This window comes from Poromitra crassiceps, assembly GCF_964638095.1.
Source record: "Poromitra crassiceps genome assembly, chromosome: 13".
NCBI classification, from domain to species: Eukaryota; Metazoa; Chordata; class Actinopteri; order Beryciformes; family Melamphaidae; genus Poromitra; species Poromitra crassiceps.
In genome coordinates this window covers 35,367,833-35,388,591 of record NC_139644.1, presented here as the reverse complement: position 1 = coordinate 35,388,591, position 20,759 = coordinate 35,367,833, and the positions used below count along the sequence as shown (strand labels likewise).

The 20,759-nt window shown below is 46.5% G+C and overlaps 1 protein-coding gene across 1 annotated transcript in view; it reads right to left on the bottom strand.

Moving 5' to 3' along the window:
• ep300b (EP300 lysine acetyltransferase b) overlaps positions 1-20,759 on the bottom strand; it is a 54,144-nt gene that overhangs the window by 22,772 nt on the left and 10,613 nt on the right. Inside the window, exons 3-16 of the mRNA XM_083649603.1 lie at positions 15,559-15,729; positions 10,526-10,832; positions 9,576-9,689; positions 8,703-8,945; positions 8,107-8,212; positions 7,322-7,450; positions 6,979-7,096; positions 6,701-6,884; positions 6,271-6,348; positions 5,929-6,014; positions 5,011-5,163; positions 3,379-3,969; positions 2,618-2,866; positions 147-363 (exon numbers count right to left, since the gene is read on the bottom strand). Coding sequence (XP_083505729.1) covers positions 147-363; positions 2,618-2,866; positions 3,379-3,969; positions 5,011-5,163; positions 5,929-6,014; positions 6,271-6,348; positions 6,701-6,884; positions 6,979-7,096; positions 7,322-7,450; positions 8,107-8,212; positions 8,703-8,945; positions 9,576-9,689; positions 10,526-10,832; positions 15,559-15,729 — 2,746 coding nt within the window. The remainder of the gene's footprint in view (positions 1-146; positions 364-2,617; positions 2,867-3,378; positions 3,970-5,010; positions 5,164-5,928; positions 6,015-6,270; positions 6,349-6,700; positions 6,885-6,978; positions 7,097-7,321; positions 7,451-8,106; positions 8,213-8,702; positions 8,946-9,575; positions 9,690-10,525; positions 10,833-15,558; positions 15,730-20,759) is intronic.

The window sequence follows — 20,759 nt, the reverse complement described above, 5'->3', positions numbered from 1 at the left end:
CTAACCCTCAGGTGTGCATAAACTACAGGTTACGAACTTCTTTTTAAAATACAAACGTGCGAAATTATCGGTTCTGTTCTCGGTATCTGCTGAAAGAAATCCATATGGTGCGTGAGAGAGAGTGAGGATGACGAGTGCACACTTACTTTTCTTCTTGCTCTGAGCACTGGCCGGGGAGCTGCTGCTGGTTGTGGACCCTGAGCCCTCCTCTTCCTCTTTGGGCTCTTTCTTCACCTCTGGCTTCCTGTCCTCACTTTTTGTTGCTGCCGACGACGACGACGACGCCGACGACATGGTCAACGATGAAGACGTCTCCATGGGCTCTCCTTTACAGCCGTCTCCTGATGGCTTCTCTTTCTTGATCTGATAGGGAGATTGAACTCCAGCGTGATTCTCTTAACAATACATTTTGAAGCACATGGAAGCGGTGTAGCACAATAGAGAGTCAAAGTGAAACGTCACTTCCTGCTTTCTCCCTGTACCAGCGCTGCGAAAAATATGAATGGCGGTGGACGGAGAATGATGCAACTTTTTTTATCCTGTTTGAATTGGGCCACGGGGTGCCAGCGTGAATTTTGTCAATTTAAAACATAACTTTGCATGTCAAGAAAGTCGCAGTTTGTCGTCAAACTGAAACGTAGGGGTTAGTTTCGTATAAAAAGTACATAGCTCGCGGAAGCTCGTGGCATGTCGCCGGTCTTCAGCTTTGCCGGTAGAGAAAGTGACGTCACTTAGGCGACAGTGTATGGAGTCTTTCTGATTTATAACTTCTAGTGCAACAGTTTGGCGAACAAACTACGACTTTCTTGACATGCAAAGTTATGTTTTAAATTGACAAAATTAGCGTTGGCACCCCCTGGGCACAATTCAAACGGGATCAAAATTGTAACCTTATTCTCCGTCCACCTGCATTCATATTTTTCGCAGCGCTGGTACAGCGAGAAAGCAGGAAGTGACGTTTAACTTTGGCTCTCTATTGGTTTCCTGCAGTAGGCAGTTTTAAACATCATCAATGGAATGTTACCATAGCAACATAGAGTAGAACCCGAACAACACCAGTTGTTCCCGGTGACACAATACAGTTTACAAGAGAAGAAATTCATTGGCTTCTGTTTGTGTCGGGGGCATGGTGGCTCAGTGGTAGAGCTGTCGCCTCGCAGTCAGAAGGTCCTGAGTTCGATTCTCGCCTGGGACACTGTGGGCGCTGTGGTTGTGTTCCCCCCCATATCTTCAGTGCCTACTGCCCAGGTGGGGTATCTCGTCGTAAGGGCCTTTCTGTCTGTGTGGAGTTTGCATGTTCTCCCCGTGCTCCCCCAGGGGGGCTCCTCCGTATATAACCCCCCGCCATTAAAAACATGCAGAAGATCAGATCGTCATCGTCATCCGACCAGTGACGACAACATCCGAAGTCGGTCCCCGGGCGCTGTACGAGAAAAAGCGACCACTGCTCCTGGCCTGCCCCCCGGAGGAAAGGACAAAGCCAGGATGGGTTAAATGCAGAGGACAAATTTCACCGGCCACCGTCAGCATGTGTGTGTTGTGGCCCTCCGTGCATGTGTTGATTGTAATCGTGTGACAATAAAGACGGGCTTGTCCGTCTGAAATCGTGTTTAAATCGTGTCTTGTTTCTCTCCTTTTGCCACCGTAAAGATCATACGAGCTCCTCAGCTGTCCTGATGGCGCAGTCCCACGCAGCCATCAAGGTAGATGGAGAGCGTGGACATTATATTTGCCATGAAAAGTTTATTTGTTCAGGTGGGGTCGTCGCATTGTAGCGGACTTCTCCCCGTTTATACTGCTGTCTGAACAACCTAGTCGTCTAGGTGAGCTGTGTTGTTGGGTTGAAATCAGGAAAGAATGTGCAGCTCGGAGTCCTCTCTGAACTTCCCTACAGCTTTGCAGCAGTCTCTGACACTCGGGACAACCGTCGCCAAAAAACGTATTCTGAAGGAATGGAAGTCTTCCTCTTCACCTTCTTTTCACGTGTGGCTGATGGACATGATCTCTGTTATACTGATGGAGAGACTCAGGTCCCTGAGAACCAACGCGCTTAGAAGGTTCTCAACTATCTGGGACCCGTTCTTGGCCTATTTGACGAGGTCGAGAATGACAAGTGACTGAGGTTAGAGGTGATGGATGGCTCGCCCGTCTGGTCATTCATGGACCCCTTGCGCGGGATCCCAAGCGCAATATCTTTTACAAGCACAAGCACCTTATGCGACTGGTAACACTATGTTGTAATGTATGTTTTTTTGGTTTGTTTTTCTTTTCTTTCCTGTGTCTGAGTTTGTTTTTCTTGTTTGTGTATAAAATAATAATAATAATAATAATAATAATAATAATAATAATAATAATAATAAAAAAAAGAGAAAAAAAAAAGGAAAGAATGTGTACATTAGTTTCTTCTTTACATTTTTAAGCAGGTATGAACAGGTCTAGTGCGCATTCACATTGGCTCAGGCAACATGGTGATTCGCCATATTGCCAGACTCGGGTCGTGCGTCCGTGTGGGAGTGCCACGACATTGCCCAAAGTTGCAAAGCAAAGAAGATGACATGATTTCAGATTTCTTCAGCGTTAAATCAGAGGGTCAGAGGTAAGATTTTCACCGTCTTACCTCTGGTTTGTCCTCGGTCTTCACATCTGACTGACCCTTGCCCATCCTCCCCGAGGCCTTGCCCTCTCCCTGGCTTTCAGAGTCGTCCTCATCCTCGTCCTCCTGCTTCTTCACCTCCATCTTGGCCTCTCCCTGGCTGGCCGTGGGGCCGTCCGCCTGGGTGAGCTGGGAGCTGGGGTCAGCGCTGCTGCTCACTGAGGCCGGAGTGGACGCCTGGCCATCCGCCGTCAGAGATGACTTCTGAGACAGCTGCGGGACAGGAAGAGAAGCAGAGACTAGTTGAAGCTTTGAAACAGTCAGTTAGAATGAACAAAAATGGACAGAGCAATCCTCTAGGTGAAAACATCTTGTGATCTTGTGTCAAGAAATCCTTTATTTTAACACTGCTGCTATATAAACAAATATCCATCACAGGGTTTATATATATATATATATATATATATATATATATATATATATATATATATAAAAATAAGGCTTTGAAAGTTGTTGATAATAAATGGCAGCCTCAAAAGAATTAAAACAATTATATATACTGTATATATATATATATATACTGTATATATAATTGTTTTAATTCTTTTGAGGCTGCCATTTATTATCAACAACTTTCAAAGCCTTATTTTTCTCAAACCCCAAGTTTTGAGGCCCATGGAAAGCCTGTAAATAGGGGTGGAGCAGGGGAAAAGGTAACATAAAAAGAAGTGTGAGGAGAGGAAAGACATGGGGAGCGGTCAGAAGCAGGGTGATGATCTACTCACCGGGGTCCGTGGAAGCTGCGACGCCACATGAGCATTCTGAGTAGGCACCGACGGAGCCTGGCCCACCTGGGATCCTGCGGAAGCCACACCCCCTAGCGTTTGTTGCTGAAGCTGATTGGCTTTCTCAGAGTTCACCCCCTGGCCCATTGGCTGCTGCTGTGAATGCTGTGAAGCTTGTTGCTGCTGCTGCTGCTGCTGTTGGTGCTGCTGTTGCTGCTGCTGCTGCTGCTGTTGGTGCTGCTGTTGCTGATGTTGCTGTTGCGGAGGGGGCTGCGGAGGGGGCAGCTGGGGTGGGTTGGGCGTATGCGGCTGTGGGGTCTGTGAGCCAGGTAACGTGGGGGGTGTCTGGTGGGGCTGAGGCGTGAGGCTGCGCGCTGGCGAGGGGGAGTTCTGTCGCATGGGTGGGCAGTGAGGGTGGGAGTTGGGCTGGGCAGAGTTGGAGGATGGGGGCAGGTTGGGTAGAGGCCCGGCGCCACCTACACTCCCAGGGCCCATGGAGCCTCCGGGGGCACCGGGGCCCGAGGCATTGGAGCCTGACTGAGCGGCAGGGCTGCTGGCTGGGTGGGAGGGCGGCGTAGACATCTGGTTCTGCTACAGGAGATAGGACAGGCACAAAGGGGTTAAAACAACAGGAAGTAATTAGGTCCCTTAGGTCCCCTCTTTTTAACTGGAGCAAGTAAACAGGAAACATGTTCCCCACAATGATGCAGAGGTGTAAAACAAGTTTCTTCATATTTCTTGATTGACGTATAGACAATTAAACAAAGGCTGTGGCGCCCCCCTTAGGCCGATTAGTGCAATTCTTAAAATGGTGAAACAGAGCGATGAGATGATTATAGATTGTGCATGACATACAGAAAAGTAAACTTAAACTAAAGATTCCTTTCAATTAGTTTCCTTGCTCCACACTGATGCAAAAATACATTGACCTTAACTGCATATTTCTCCAGTGGTTAAATAAATCCATGTAATGTATGTGCTATACATCCCTGTTTTAGTCAGTGTATCCAACACAGGTTCTGGTAATAACCAATAATTCATCAGACTCTCTTCAAAGCCTATTACTGCACTGCCAAAAAGATAGACTCATCAGTTTTTACACCTCTGGATAATGCCAATACATGGTGCTTTTCCACTGCATGGTACTGGGCTGGCTCAAATCAACTCTACTCACTTTTGGTAGTACCACTACCTACCACTTGGTTTTTCCACTGTACCCCCGCAAAGAGGATATCAATTTCTCACAATGGTCATGAATAATCCGCATAAGTCTTAATGTTCTTTGGCCTGGTCAGTGCATGGTTTTTATTCACTATATCAATCGATATATTATTATATTCACACCGAGCTGCTCTGAGTGGTGATGTCTATTTTAGTCTTCATTGTCTATCATACATTTCAACATCATGCAACAAGTCTCCCACAACCCATTCATCAAAGCTCTGTCTCACCACTGCAGCCTCATCATCCTCATATTCCATTACATTAAATCCTGTGGACAGCCTACGATGCACATTTGTGCACTCTGCATATGTGCTATTGTGCTGGATTGTAAATTGACCGTTTGTGAACTTAGAACATCTGCTGATCTATAGATCTACCAATAGTTTCATTGTCACACGCGGTCCTTACCGGCGGCATGCCTCCCTGCGCTCCTGGTTGGTTCATGCCAACAGGGCCGGAGCCAAGACCCGGACTGGACCCAGGAAACTGGCCTGGAGGGAGGTACTGGTTCTGCAACTGTGCCACGTTGGGCTGACCCATCCTCGGTGCTCCCATGCCCATCTGGAGAGCACACAACAAGGGCACGTGATTTAATCTGGGATAAATTATATCTATATATATAAAGATGCAAGAAAAATGATCAAAATTGTAAAGTCACATTTCCAGCTTCATGGCCTGTGTATGCCTTTTGATCTATGTGAATTAGTGTTGTCACGGTTTTCGGTACTTCGGTATTTTTATTTTTTTTATTCAATAAACAATACTTGAGGGCTACATGCCACTGGTGTTGCACTGTCTGCACTCACTGCCATACAGAGTTGAATGTAAGAAGTAAGCAGAAGCACATTGTTTTGTTTTAAAGTTGAAGGCTACATGCCATTTGTTCATTGGACATGGTTGCATACTTTAATAAAGGAGAATATGTTGAAGAAATATGAGTCTGGTTTTTTTACCGTGGTACCGAAATTGGTACCGAGTACCGTGGAAATTCACTACTACCGGTACCGACTACTGAATTATTGGTACCGTGACAACACTAATGTGAATATTAGCTTGAATCAATAGTTTCATGTGCGTATTAGAAGGGGTTTCCTCATATTTTTCTACTACGTTGCCTCCTTGGTTGCACACTGCGACACCCTTCAGACTTCACAGTACTGGATAGAAATACACTGGGCTATTCTAACACTGTCTCAACCTTTTGAATACACAGGGATACATTTCCTATATAGACAATTATTTAGCAATGACTTTTTCAGAACGGAGCACTTTGTAACCAGAAGTTAAGCTGTCAGTCACACAGTTCACCAATGCACTGATGCCAACCTGGTTCATTGGAGCACCAAGAGGAAGCGGAGGCGTTGACCTCTGACCCATCGACTGCATCCCCATCTGAGCAAACTGGCTCATTCCTGGAGAGGCGGAGTCAAAGTGAAGTGTCAAGAGAGAATGGAGCAGGATGAGAAGCAGAGATGATGTAGAAAGAGAAGAAAAATAGGTGATGAGAACAAGAAAGAAACAGACGTTACACAGATTTGTGGTGTGTTCATGCAGAGATGAGTTTGTCGACTGTACTAGTACAAAGTTACTGGTACAGTGTGTATGTGTGTGTGTCTGTGTGTGTGTGTGTGTGTGTGTGTGCGTGCTCAACACTATCTAGAGACCTACCTGCCGGGTTCTGCATCCTGCTGACCATCTGGTTGGGTCCAGCAGGTCGGACCATGGACGGATCGGCGTGAGGACCATCTGAGAGGGTTGAGAACATTTATAGACATCAGAGATCTTGTCTTTAGGATCAAACTGCAAAACCACCGTTGAGACCAAAAGACGTTCATGGGGGAGCGGCTACGCCTACTTGAAAGAGTATAGTCAGGTGTGCATTTTCTGCATTACTTTTCTGATTTTTACACAATTCCCAAATGTGTAAACACCTGGGAATGCTTAAATTCAGCACCTTTCCAGACTTTCCCGACCTGTGCAGCAACTCCGCCATCTGTGTGTATTCATTATTGCTGTGCCAAGATGACGCGTGCATTCATGTCGGTGTGTGTCTACGCGCTGGAGCGTGGGAGCAGGGTTTAAGTGCATCTTTACTTACTTGGAGGTGGCCCGGGGGCCATGGGCGGCTGGCCCATGCCGGGAGGCCCCTGTGGGAGTCCTGAGGAGGGCATGCCAGGCTGGCCAGGCATCATGCCCTGCTTCTGGAGTCGCGTCCTCCTCTTCTCCTCCAGCTCCTTCTGGATCTTATAGATCTTCTCTGCCAGCAGGTGGTAGTACTCCGCCTGGGGAGAACAGAGAGATCGGGGGGAAAAAATAAATAAATTCCCTCGTCCGTGATGTGGAACGCACTGCGTTGAGAGCGTGTTCGTGTCTTACCCTGCTGTTGGCCGATTCGTACATGTCCCCCTCTACTTTCCGAGCATAAGCCACCAGATTCTCCATCCTCCGGTCCTTCAGCGCAGCTGGGTCCGGAGTGGGGAAGATGGCCTGCACGCTACTCGCACACATACACGGACAAACATACACAACGTAAGCCATGAGGACATACATGCAACTTTGCCTCACGCCATAATCGCTCATCAGGCGATATAAGGACAGAGGCAAGGAGGCGACACGAGAGCACAGAAATGAACCGATCAGATCAGTTCATTTCATTAGTTGTTGCTCGTAGGATTTTCTTTGCGTGTGTCTACAGTTCAGGGCACAGCAGCAGACTCACAGCTTGTGGACAAGGTGGTTGCGGAGGTCCTGTGTGATGTCTTCATGCCAGGACTTCCTCATGCCTGCTGCAGAGGGAGGGATCGCCGTAGGCATGGAGCCTAGGTTGCCCACGCCATCATTCATCAAACTAGAGGGAAGGACACGCATAGGAGCCGGAAGAGAAGGAACGAGTGAGTAAAGGACGTACGTGTTTAAGAGCTCTACTAATGTGCTCAAATGTCCATTTATGTGATGCATCCAGGGTCCAAAATGAACTTTTTTTTGTCCACTAGCAAAAACAGCGAGTACATTTGACCAGCCACTCAAAAGATTACCTTTGTTTTTGATGCTGCTGAGTGAAACAAATCTACCATGCATTTGCATATTTGACTGGCATTTGGCTGGTGGCTTGTGCTCATTTTGCACCCTGGATGCATCGGCACCAGTAAAGTTGGAAAAGATAATGAGACAGCCAGGGAGAAGTTGGCAGGTTATGGTAGCCCTTCACCACCCAAGGGAGATCAACTCGCACTGAGCAAGGAGAGATTTATCTTTGGTTTTTTACCAAACTATATTCTGGTTGAAGCTGAATTTTACTAATTGGTTAGTAAATCATGTGAACCGTTTCAGCTGTTGTTGCCTGACACCTGCTCACAAAGTAAGTAAGTGAGCTAGCTGAACGATATAGCAAAAGAACAAAACGGAAAACAAAATAGAAAATCCTCATTATTGACCAAACTGTCTATAGGCTCTCAAAGAGGCAACAGTAGCTAGCTAGTTATGGGCAGTTTAAGGCAGTCCTACCTCTGTGCATTCATGTTGTTGTGCAACATGGCATCTGGTAATAGGCTTGACTGCTGGTTGGGCGGCTGCACCCCCACTCCACCATTCACTCCCATGGGGTTTCCTCCTGAACACACAAAGAGACATTAGTTTCAGGGTTCGGCCAATATGGGTCTTTGAAGAACGATACCAATTCCCAACAGATCGTCGTATGCCTACATTCAATTCAGAGCCCGACTGATAGGGAGTAAATAAAAAGTTCTGATTATATATATATATAGATATGTGTGTGTGTGTGTGTATATCAGTGTGTGCCATTGGTTTATATCATTCTATCCGATTGGTTTCTGCATCCGCTGTTTGTTTCCGCTTTATCCAAAATTATTTTGGTGATTGATTGATTGATTGATTGATTTAAAGATATAGAAGACAACAAAATCCAAGGGCTGACATGTAAAAGTGTGAACACTTATTTCCAACATGGTCCATGCTCCAACCCTCAGCAATCCTTCTCATAATCATGGAAAATCACAACAGTGATATTTCAGTACCATTCACATAATCATATAGTCTACATCATCATTTATATGAGATGCATAATAGCATTCCCCACTCACCCATGGTGTTAAGGCTCCTCATCCCAGGCTGCCCCTGCAGAGCCTGGTTGGGCATGTTGGCCTGTGGAGGTTGCTGTGGCATCTGGTTGCCCTGGTAGGTGAGGCCCAGGGCCGCGTAGGCCCTCTCTATGGAGCTGGGGTCAATCTGGTTGGGAGGGTTGAGGTTGGGAGTGTTGGGCTGTCCCCCTGGTACCCCCGAACCTAAAGAGTTCACCAGACTCACCCCTGCACTGCTGAGGAGCGCTGTAGGGAGGGGAAGGATGGCAGAAGAAGAGAAGAAGAGATTGGGATGGAGGAGTGATGGGGGAGAGAGAGAAAGAGGTAATGAAGGACGAGTATCTGTGGATGTACACAAGCCTACAGAGTCAACCAGCTAACTACATAGCAGGTTAACTACATACGATGTGAGTGTTAGCTGCATGAGACTCAGAACCCAGACTGAATAATTTTGATACCCTGGCTGAAGAGAATGTGTAATAATACAATATGATAAGCAGTGAGCACACAGACAGACACAGACAGGCAGGCAGACAGACAGACAGGCAGACAGACACACACACAGACAGGCAGACAGACAGACAGACACACAGACAGAGACACAGACAGGCAGACACACAGACAGAGACACAGACAGACAGGCAGACACACAGACAGGCAGGCAGACAGACACACAGACACACAGACAGACAGGCAGACAGACACACAGGCAGACAGACAGACAGACACACAGACAGACAGAGACACAGACAGGCAGACACACAGACAGACAGGCAGACACACAGACAGACAGACAGACACACAGACAGGCAGACACACAGACAGACAGACACACAGACAGGCAGACAGACACACACACGAGTGAGAAACACTCACACTGCTGGTTCCTCTTGTCTCCAGCGTTTTTCAGTGGCAGGCAGACGGGACAGTCGTGCCGTGTGCAGTTCTTCCAATGAGAGATGATCTGTCTGGACGAGGCACAGTGTGCCACTAGGGGAGAAGAGACGGAGTGTTAGAGAACAAGGGAAGAGAAGAGAAAGAGAGAGCAGATAAGAGGGGCAGAGGGAGAACGAGGGAAATGACAAATGGTGACAGGTTGAAGGAGGCCGGGGGGAAAAAACAAGCCAAGGAAAGTATATGAGAGAAAAAGAGAGAACAGCAGAGTCAAAAATAACGAGACAAGGAAAGGATATGAGAGAAAAAGAGAGAACAGCAGAGTCAAAAATAACGAGACAAAGAAAGGATACGAGAGAAAAAGAGAGAACAGCAGAGTCAAAAATAACGAGACAAGGAAAGGATATGAGAGAAAAAGAGAGAACAGCAGAGTCAAAAATAACGAGACAAGGAAAGGATATGAGAGAAAAAGAGAGAACAGCAGAGTCAAAAATAACGAGACAAGGAAAGGATACGAGAGAAAGAGAACAGCAGAGTCAAACATAACGAGACAAGGAAAGGATACGAGAGAAAAAGAGAGAACAGCAGAGTCAAAAATAAGGAGACAAGGAAAGGATACGAGAGAAAAAGAGAGAACAGTAGGGAGAAAAAGAAGACCGACGGTAATAAAGTGATTGTATGAGTCACTCAGTACAACAAAACCGGGTCCAGATGGAGACTCAGTGGGGAAAATAATAGTAAAACAGTTAGCTACAGGAAGAATAAGTCATTCTGATACTACGGACAAACTGGGAGGAACCAAGAGAGATATAAACAAAACACAAGTGCAAGTGAAAAGGGGAAAAAGACAAGAAGCAAAGGGATTTGCGGCATGGCCATAGCAACAGTAAACAATGTGTAGAGATGATGCTATGATGTATGAGCAGACTCACCCTGGCAGGACTTGCCAGCCTGGCAGTGAGTCATGTGGTTCAGCACGTTCTTCATGGTGCGGCAGTGGGGCAGGTTGCACTGCCGCACTTCCCCGTTGGCCTGCTCCCTCCGCTGGCATTTGTGCGCGTGGAGCAAGAGCACCAGCTGCTGCTGAATCAGCTTCCGCTTCTCGGGGTCGGCCGTAGGGGGCGCTGCGCCGGGGCCCGCCCCTACAGCGCCGAGCCCGACCTGGGCCCCTCCCACTGCGGCTGCCCCGCCCACAGACACACCGCCTACCGCTGAGGGCTGCTGCTGCTGCTGGGAGGCCTGGGGACACGGAGGAGAGAGGAGGATGAGAACATACAGATATTATTTGTATGTATTTGTATTAGCGGCTGGCCTTACCGTGTGTAAATAAATCGGTCATTATCCAAACAGTTATTACATGTTAGTGTGTGCTTGATAATGGCATACTCTTCTCCTGCCGCTGGGAACACTTAAAAAAAATGTTTTCATCGAGGCAGCAAAGGCTATATTTTTGTGTCCAATACGTTAAACTGTTTCTAATCATATATAGGCCATGAAATGTGTCAACAAACAGCAGTGACGAATATGAGCTGTAAATGTTTCAACAGTTGAAAATAGCAAATTAGACGGTACACATTAAACAAAAAGGGTCTCAAAACGCTCTGCTCAGAAAGGAACGAAATTAACGTCTCGCTCTGCGCCGCGCTCCCGGCAAGACTGAAATTAAAAACAGCAAGGCTGCTTAAAGACAGAATGGGCTCGTTTCTCTATTAAAAAACATAAAACGTCTGTATTCAATTAATGTCGAATGGCAGATGAGCATAAATAATGCAGGCAGCGTGGTGTGATCAGGCAGTTGAGACGGTGCAGCTGGTCACTGCTGACCCTATTGCAAACGTGTACGGGAGGACTGTGATCAGTGCTCGCTACAACTTTGGTATCGGCAACCGTTCAGTTGGTTGAGAGCTCAGCAATAAAGCGGCTATTCCTAGCAGCTAAGCTACGGAGAGAATACAGTTTCCGGCGTAACTTGCGCCGTTTTTCCGGGCGTATCTCCTTGGTGTGTACAGCACAGAATCAGATGATGTGCGATTATACAGCAGGCACTCATAGAAGGTGGAGAACGTTTGAAATAGACCACCGACCTTAAACGGGTTGAAAAACTAACTGGAGGGTGGCTTTAACTGTAACAAAAAGTGACATTTTCTAGAGGCTGTGTTGGGTCAAAGTCATGAAGGATTCACCACACATCCATACACAGACTCAAACAAGGAAGGTAGGGGTCTACAGTGGAGGGTAAGGGTCTACAGTGGAAGGTAAGGGTCTACAGTGGAAGGTAAGGGACTACAGTGGATGGTAAGGGTCTACAGTGGAAGGTAAGGGTCTACAGTGGAAGGTAAGGGTCTACAGTGGAGGGTAAGGGTCTACAGTGGAAGGTAAGGGTCTACAGTGGAGGGTAAGGGTACAGTGGAAGGTAAGGGTCTACAGTGGATGGTAAGGGTCTACAGTGGAAGGTAAGGGTCTACAGTGGAAGGTAAGGGTCTACAGTGGAAGGTAAGGGTCTACAGTGGAAGGTAAGGGTACAGTGGAAGGTAAGGGTCTACAGTGAAGGGTCTACAGTGGGAGGTAAGGGTCTACAGTGGGAGGTAAGGGTCTACAGTGGGAGGTAAGGGTCTACAGTGGAAGGTAAGGGTCTACAGTGGAAGGTAAGGGTCTACAGTGGGAGGTAAGGGTCTACAGTGGAAGGTAAGGGTCTACAGTGGAAGGTAAGGGTCTACAGTGGAAGGTAAGGGTCTACAGTGGAAGGTAAGGGTCTACAGTGGAAGGTAAGGGTCTACAGTGGAAGGCAAGGGTCTACAGTGGAAGGTAAGGGTCTACAGTGGAAGGTAAGGGTACAGTGGAAGGTAAGGGTACAGTGGAAGGTAAGGGTACAGTGGAAGGTAAGGGTCTACAGTGGAAGGTAAGGGTACAGTGGAAGGTAAGGGTCTACAGTGGAAGGTAAGGGTCTACAGTGGAAGGTAAGGGTACAGTGGAAGGTAAGGGTATACAGTGGAAGGTAAGGGTCTACAGTGGGAGGGTAAGGGTCTACAGTGGAAGGTAAGGGTCTACAGTGGAAGGTAAGGGTCTACAGCGGAAGGTAAGGGTCTACAGTGGAAGGTAAGGGTACAGTGGAAGGTAAGGGTACAGTGGAAGGTAAGGGTCTACAGTGGAAGGTAAGGGTCTACAGTGGAAGGTAAGGGTACAGTGGAAGGTAAGGGTACAGTGGAAGGTAAGGGTCTACAGTGGAAGGTAAGGGTACAGTGGAAGGTAAGGGTACAGTGGAAGGTAAGGGTCTACAGTGGAAGGTAAGGGTCTACAGTGGAAGGTAAGGGTATACAGTGGAAGGTAAGGGTCTACAGTGGCGCAGTGTAATCCGATTGTGGTCTTAATGCCATCCCGTGCTGTAAATCTTTTCAGGTCTGGGAAAAATCTTTCACCAATGTGTTTGTCTTGTTACTTCCTCAGGTTCACTTGATTTGATAGGGCTGGGTTACAAAATATATATCTATACATCAATATTCACTTGAAGGGTCGATTCATAAATCCCAATACAAATTTTTTCATATAATTCCTTTTGCCGTGGATGCTTGAAGCTTTAACCGCATTAAACATGGTTTGGTTCTTAGCGCAACAAGATCTCGTAAAAATCTGTAAACCCTAACCCTATTTTTAATAATGCACCAGGTTAGAGGGTTCCTTGTACAATTTACAGCATTATTCTTTGAGAATCTCTTTCATATCCAAGCAAAATTGGTATTGTGAGTGAAATATTAATATCGAAATGCATCTGCTTTTGAGAGACTCGTGGTACACTATCAGTTAAATGCTGTTCTCTTTTCAGCTGTGAGGAAATCAAAGGGACGAAGCGGGAAACAGTTGTCTGAGAGACTGTCAGTAGGTTTACATGCACTTAAAAAAATCAAATTATTGCGTTAGTCCGCCTAAAACTGGACTTTTGAAATGCAAGTAAACATGTTAGCTCGACTGAAATCGAAGTTATAAAAGTCAGACTAACACACCCAGATAATGCGATAGGGAGTCGATTTACTCCTGCATGTACACAGGCCAGTTGGACTGGAACTGGACGAGGCGTTCAGCGCATGCGCTAAAGTTCCCGTGCCAGGCTTTGATCCGGAAGTCGAACAGCATAGAAAACTGTTATGTTATGTTAGCGGCTAAAGCTAAATGTGAAGTTTGTTGATGTAGAGCTAAATCTGTGTCTAGAAAAAATATTTTTTAATGGAATATCTTAGTTTCAACTGTATTGAGCTCACAAGCTGCAGCTTTGTGTTACCTGACCATCCCTGCGTTTGAACGGTTTATCGGCGCTCTCTCTCTCTCCACATAAACACAACCTCGCTCGACCACATAAACACAGAACACAGCAAAACAATGTCCCATCACTAAAATACACACAGGGCGCATCGTCTCTCAACATAAACACACTGCCACACTATTATATGGGCCAGAAGTGATCGTTTTGAGGGGAAACGTTTGTATAATTATATATTTTTTAATTAAATAGCTGCATTATTAAGAGACTTGCTGCTACCAGTTGTTAGAATTGGCGGAGCCTGCGGGGAAAGAGTGCATATCGCCACCTATCGTAGCGGAGGCAACATGATTGCATCAAAAAATCGATTTCCCACCCGTGCGTGTATACTGGGACAAGGACAGTAGTCAGAGTAAATAGCCTAATCAAGCTATAACCATAGCTCGACGTAACTGTGCATGTAAAGTTTTGTAAACATTTTTTTTCCTGCTCTCCCCAACATTTCAATAAACCTTTATGGCATATTATTACAATACAACAATACTGGTGTTGACAGCAATAGAAGATGCCAAATCATTCAAAACAATAAGCATTTTGCTTTTAGGAGCATTGTGCCAGCATGCGGCGCTGTTCCAAAACGTGTCAACGTGTGTCGTTGCCTGGGAAACGCACATCCCATAATACAACTGTTCGCATCGCATCCCATAATAGTATGATGATACTTGGGATGCCATTGCCAACATAGATGCGAACAGGTTAGCTAAAAGTTTAGCGTTGCCAGCGAGGGCCCGAAATTAGGGATGTCAACCGATAACCGTTTAACCGATAATCGACCGTTAGAACATTAACCGATTAATACTATCAGTTAAACGGTTAAAAAAAAAAAATCACGTCTCCTAAACACATGCAGAGAGAGAGAGAGAGAGAGAGAGAGAGAGAGAGAGAGAGAGAGAGAGAGAGAGAGAGAGAAGCGCATGGCCTGAAACCCGACACCTTGCTAATCTCACAGCGTTCAGCGCGCACTGATCAAACAGTAGTTTTTACCGTGTCCAAAAGATGCAGACATACTTTACTGTCCAACACATCGCAGTTCGGAGAAATTGTTTCAGAACGGGACAGAGACGGATTGTTTGTAGACTGTATTCATTGACACTTTCAAGGCCGGTGTGAAAGCGGCTACTGACAGCTGCGTGCAACTCGTCTTCATAATGTACACACAGAGCAGAGCCCTCGTCGCGTGTGTGAAGAGAGAGGAATAAGGGGTGAGACCAAAAGCAGGTAAACCACTGTGGGATTAGTGAGGAGAAGATACTGTAGTGATGCTGCGCACTTTGTCAGTGCGCCCTGCAGCCTGGGCTGTCGTCCGCTCAAACACTACTTCACCGGGCAGCTGCGTGTCAATTGACGTGCCTATAATATGCAATGCGTGCAGCTCTAAAGTATAGCCTATCGGAGGAATGTTTTTGTTTAGATGGCTGGAGGCTTCAACTTGTTTTTTTCTGCTTGTAGATGTAAAAAATAAATGCTTTCTAATGAAAAAAATCAAGCATTTGTTGTGGTAATTGTTTAATGGGGCACAGACAGTCAAATAGCGCATTTTAATCTTCTCGGTTAACCGACAGTTGTCGGCTAATGAGTGTCGGTTGTCGGTCAAGAAAAATTATGATTTTCGACATCCCTACCCGAAATCCCGTCAGGAAATGGATTTCTTACCATGGCAGACATGCCTTGACCTGGCGGGGTCTTCTTGTCCATGTTGAACTGGGCGGCCAGATTGTTGGACAGGCCTGCCTTGTTCTGGAGCTGCGGGCCCAGCCCTGCCCCAGGCCCGGCAGGCTGGCCGTACGGACCACCATAGGGGCCCGCGTTGGCCATCATATTCATCTGAAGAGCAGGTGAGGAGAGGCAGCAACAAGATGGAGAGGAAGAGAGAAGGCGGGAGAGACGGAGGGGGAGGGGGGGTGATAAGGAGGAGAGACGGCATGGAGGAGAGGAAGAAGAAGAGGAAGGCATTAAAAAAGATTAGGGATTTTGTTACCTTATTTATTTTAATGTCTTTTAGGTATAACCTGCTATTAACTCATTCATGGCCAGTTTAGGACTGCCAATATTTAGCACAGGCCAAAGATTTTCATAATTGTTGGTCATCTTTCAAGACCCACAGTAAATTATCTATTAGCACCAGAGTGATTTGCAATACCTCAAAATGAAGATGTACGTATCTGGGTTCACCAGGAAAAAAAAAGTGAGCTTTTAGCATGTTCTGTACTCTACTTATATCCATTTATATACACCCTGTTTTCACCCAAAAGGTCTCTCTGAGATGACAAACAGGAGAAAAGGCAATTTCTGTAAAATACACATTCTCAAGCAGAACTCGCTCTCAATTCTTTTATTTTGAACTGTATTGACATCAGACATGTAAATACTATTCGTTATGACACAAATGAAGAAAAAAAATAATATATATATATATATATATATACACATGAAGTGCTTTTTTTTTTACATTCAACAATACAGCAGTGTGAGTGAGTGTGCAGACAGACACACAGACAGACAGACAGACAGACAGACAGACAGACAGACAGAGAGACAGACAGACAGACACACACACGATCCCCCTTCGTTGCGTGATTTCTAACCCCACATAGGATAAGCAATAACCACGCCCTGTGGCGCCGGGATTGGCCAGGAGCAACACTGGAGGGCACGCAGCCCAGCGATTTCATGAACCAACTGAATAGCTCTTGAGAACGGACAGCGGGCTGCTGTGACTGCCGCTTCTGGCTTGTTAGCTGTTCGTGTGTTTATTTTGTTTTGTTCTGGTCCACCCGTCCTCGTCCATGTCTCCCTGTATCCTCCCTGCTATTTGATCGTTCCCGTTTTCCCCTCGGCTATTCAACACGTCCTCACCGCCCTCTGATCGATCATTTCCTCATTCCTCCGATGATCAAACGCATCTCTGGATTACTTTCTCCCGTTTTCTCCGGCTGGCACACAGGAAAGCGACCAGCTCCTGCAGCGCGCCGAGCGGCGTTTCAATGGCGTTTCTCCTGTCTGCACATAGTGCACAAGGAAGCGTTTATCCGTTTTCTGCTTTTCCTCTTGCTCAATTTCAAAACAACAGCTGCGGTATGTGTTTGTTCACGTGTTGTCTTAGATGCTAGGGACCTGATACTATGTCACAGGCTGAGGAAGTGTTTGAACTACGCCCTGCAGTAATAAAAACAAAAACACGTCAAACACGTCATTGGCGGGGAGGGCTATTTCTGATAACACGTCAAAGACGTCTTTGGCGGTGAATGAGTTAACTGTCATCTGAGATTTCTTATTTGTCTGGCTGAAAAACTATACAAATTTATTTACAGAAGAAAGATTAGAGGATCAAATGAATTTAGGGATGCACGATACGAGGGCTGCCCCCTATAGGTCGACGAGTTGAATCATCCATCGGGAGACTCGTGAGTCGACGGAGATTCTTCAAGTCGAGCAGTCGTTTTGTTTTTTGTCAGTCAGTGTTGTGCATTATAACAGGATAAAACCAGTGTGTTGTGCATTATAACAGGATAAAACCAGTGTATTGTGCATTATAACAGGATCAAACAGATAGAAACCTTACACATAGTAGACATAGTAAGCCTTTAAAATAAATGTTTACTGACAATTGCAGATTTTCCCAGAGACCCCCCAAAATGTTGCCGTTGAGGCTTTCAGGGGCTCTCAACTGTCAATCAAGGGGTCTTGGACCCCCTGAAACCCCCTGTATTTCGTACCCTGACAGGTGTTCCAGGACGTATTCAGAGTGTATTTGTGTTTATTCCCAGGGAAGATTGATCTGTGCACCTGGGTTCCATGTGTCTGGCTGCACCTGATGCGCGTTAACGTCTCCATGTCCCATACACAGGGAAAACTGCTGGCCATCCTGGTTTAGCACAGTGAGTAAAGGCCCAATTATACTCTACGTTAAAGACGGAGACGGACAGAGCCTTCTCTCTCTACTCTGCGTTCATTTTGTGCGTTTTCTGTCCGTCATCTGAAAGCTTACGGATACGCATGGAACGGAGGAAAACCACACACACACACTCATACATTTGACTCTCTACTGCCCACTGGTGGATGTAACCCTCGTGTGGTCTTCGTCTTTTAGTCACACCGATGGCGTTCGGGTCAATTTGACCCGGCTCATGTTCAACCATTCTAAAGTAGTTATAAACCCCAAAAATCCTACTAATCATAGTTTGTTCTTCATTTTAATAAAGAGCTACTCAAGTTTATTTATTAACTCTGCGAGGAGATTATGAGATTGTCGCTGTCAGTGCGTCTGTCTGTCTGTGCGTCTGTGCGTACGTGTGTTCCTGTGCGTGCGTCAGAGTCCTGCGCGGGTCTGATTTTCAAGACCCGGTTCCGCCCGGCCCCGCGACGTGCAGTACCGACCCCGCTCCGCGAACCCGCACATATGATCAATCAGTACCGCAACCCACCCCGCCCCGCAGACATGAGACCCGCCCCCCGACCCGGAACCGCATATATATAATAACCGTTAATCTGCAGTGCAAACATTTTGTAGTGAACCAAACGAAACTGCCACCGTTTCACACGAGAGGCGAACAGCAGTCTTTCTGGCCGAGACTCGTCAGCTGATGTACGTTAATTAGCTTTTAGCAGCTGCTAGCTCACTAACCAGCTGGATAGCTCTGTTATCAGACACACAGACAGTTACAGCAAGCAAAGTGACTTACCAGCTATTTCCAATATGTCCGGTATAATCCATACTGCCTTTATGATTGCTGTTGGAGGAACGTAAATCCACGTTGGGATGAGACCTCTCCACTTTCACGCTATCTATCCATGACATGTTCTTGCCTGTTGCTATGAAAACAGCCAGTGTGTATGTTTGACTGGAAGCTAACGTTAGCCTACTATATTATCTGTCCGACTCGTATTGTCTCCAATCAATCACCTTGACCGCAGCTGAGTTTTGAATGTTTTGTGCAGTCCATATAGCGTCACACATTGCACAGTATGCGCATACTTGAAACGATGCCGGTTATGTAAACAAACTGCGAAAACGTGCGTCAGAAACTTTTCTCCTGTTCGAGTCAGACCAGCTGCCAGACACCCCCCCTGCCAGACACACCCCCCCCTGCCAGACACACCCCCTGCCTCCATCTGAGTGCAACAGAAAAACATACAAGGCTCATACGTTGTCGTTGTTCCACCCGCCGCCCGTCCGCATTTATTAATTTTTACCCGCCGCCCGACCCACCAATTTACAGAAGTGTATTTTTTACCCGCCCCCCGCATTTTTTTGCGGGTACCCGGCGGGGCCCCGCGGAACCCCGACCCGGTGCAGGACTCTGGCGTGCGTGTGTTCCTCCCGGATCTCGAGAACCGTTGGTCGGATCTACTTCAAACTTTGGGAGTGTACTAATGAGTACGTGATGGAGTACAGTGACCTGTTTTCGTGCAATTCGGTATAGCGCCACCTACTGGCAACACAGTGTGTGTGTTCCTTGTGTTTCCCTCCCGGATCTCCAGAACCGTTGGTCGGATCTACTTCAAACTTTAGGAGTGTACTAAGGAGTACGTGACGGAGAACAGTGACCTGTTTTCGTGCAATTCGGCATAGCGCCACCTACTGGCAACACAACAAGTGGTTTATCTTGAGAACCCCTCGTCCGATCAACTTCAAACTCGGGGAGTGCGCTTAGGGGGACCCAACGGAGTGCAGGGAGCTGAATTCCAGGCAATTCGGCATAGCGCCACCTACTGGCAACAAATAAAACTTCTTGCAATTCGCCTTAGCACCACCTACTTGCAACAAAAAATGCTTATCTCAACAACTCTTTCCCGGGGTTTCTCCGAGAAAATTCCGCCCACACAGGGTCTATGTGCCGACAGGCCGCAGTGCCGACAGGCCGCAATGCCGATAACCCACAAGCAGAACCAGCTCATGAGCGAGGCGGCGTGCAGCGTGTCGGTGGACCGGCTGGAGCTAACCTCTCCCAGCCCCCACGCCAAACCTAACCTCCAACCATGCCTAAACCTAACCTCCCCCAGACCCTAACCCAAAACCTAACCTCTCCCACCCCCCACGCCTAAACCTAAGGTCGGCATTGCGGGTGGTCGGCATAGCGGGTGGACACCCCACACAGGTGCAAGAGAGGTGACCTGTAGCTAAAAATAGCAAAAAAGTATCAAAACATACTGTCAACTCTGAGTGAACTTTCATTGTGTGTGTGTGTGCGTGTGTGTGTGTCAGAATGCAATGTTTACTAGAAAATACCAATATGTCTAACATTTTCAAAGAAAGAAGTTGTCTAAATTTCACTTCTGACCCCTTTTAGCCTCCACTTTCAATGGCCGGGTCAAATTGACCCGAAGACCATGGGTGTTATATGTTGATGCAGGGGGGGGTAGCAAATGGATGAAATGTACCATTTTCATATCACATGTTTAGTACAGTAAATGAGCCAAGCAGAAGAAGTTTCATAGAGAAAAAAATATTTTAACATACTTTTCCTTGATGTTGAAATTCTAAAACGGGTCAGACTGACCCGAAGACCATGCGAGGGTTTTAACATGATACGAACGTGAAAGATGCATGGAAGTATGTGGGCAGTGTTATCTGTGGGGAATTAGTTTCACTATAGGTTTACATTGCGCTCAATAATGTGAAGTGAGTCAGAGGGGAAAGAGACATAATAAACCAATATTAATTAATGTATTATTTAAATGTATTTAGGCCCATTCGTTTTTGAGAAGAAGTAAGCTACGCCTATCGTGCTGGAGATGTCAGTTATTTCATGCGATTAATGTAGCCTATTTTACACCGTTTCATTTGTTTATTCATGTAGGCTACATGTGTTCATGTTTAAAAGGGGGGGCTATAAGAGCTTAATTTAAACAGA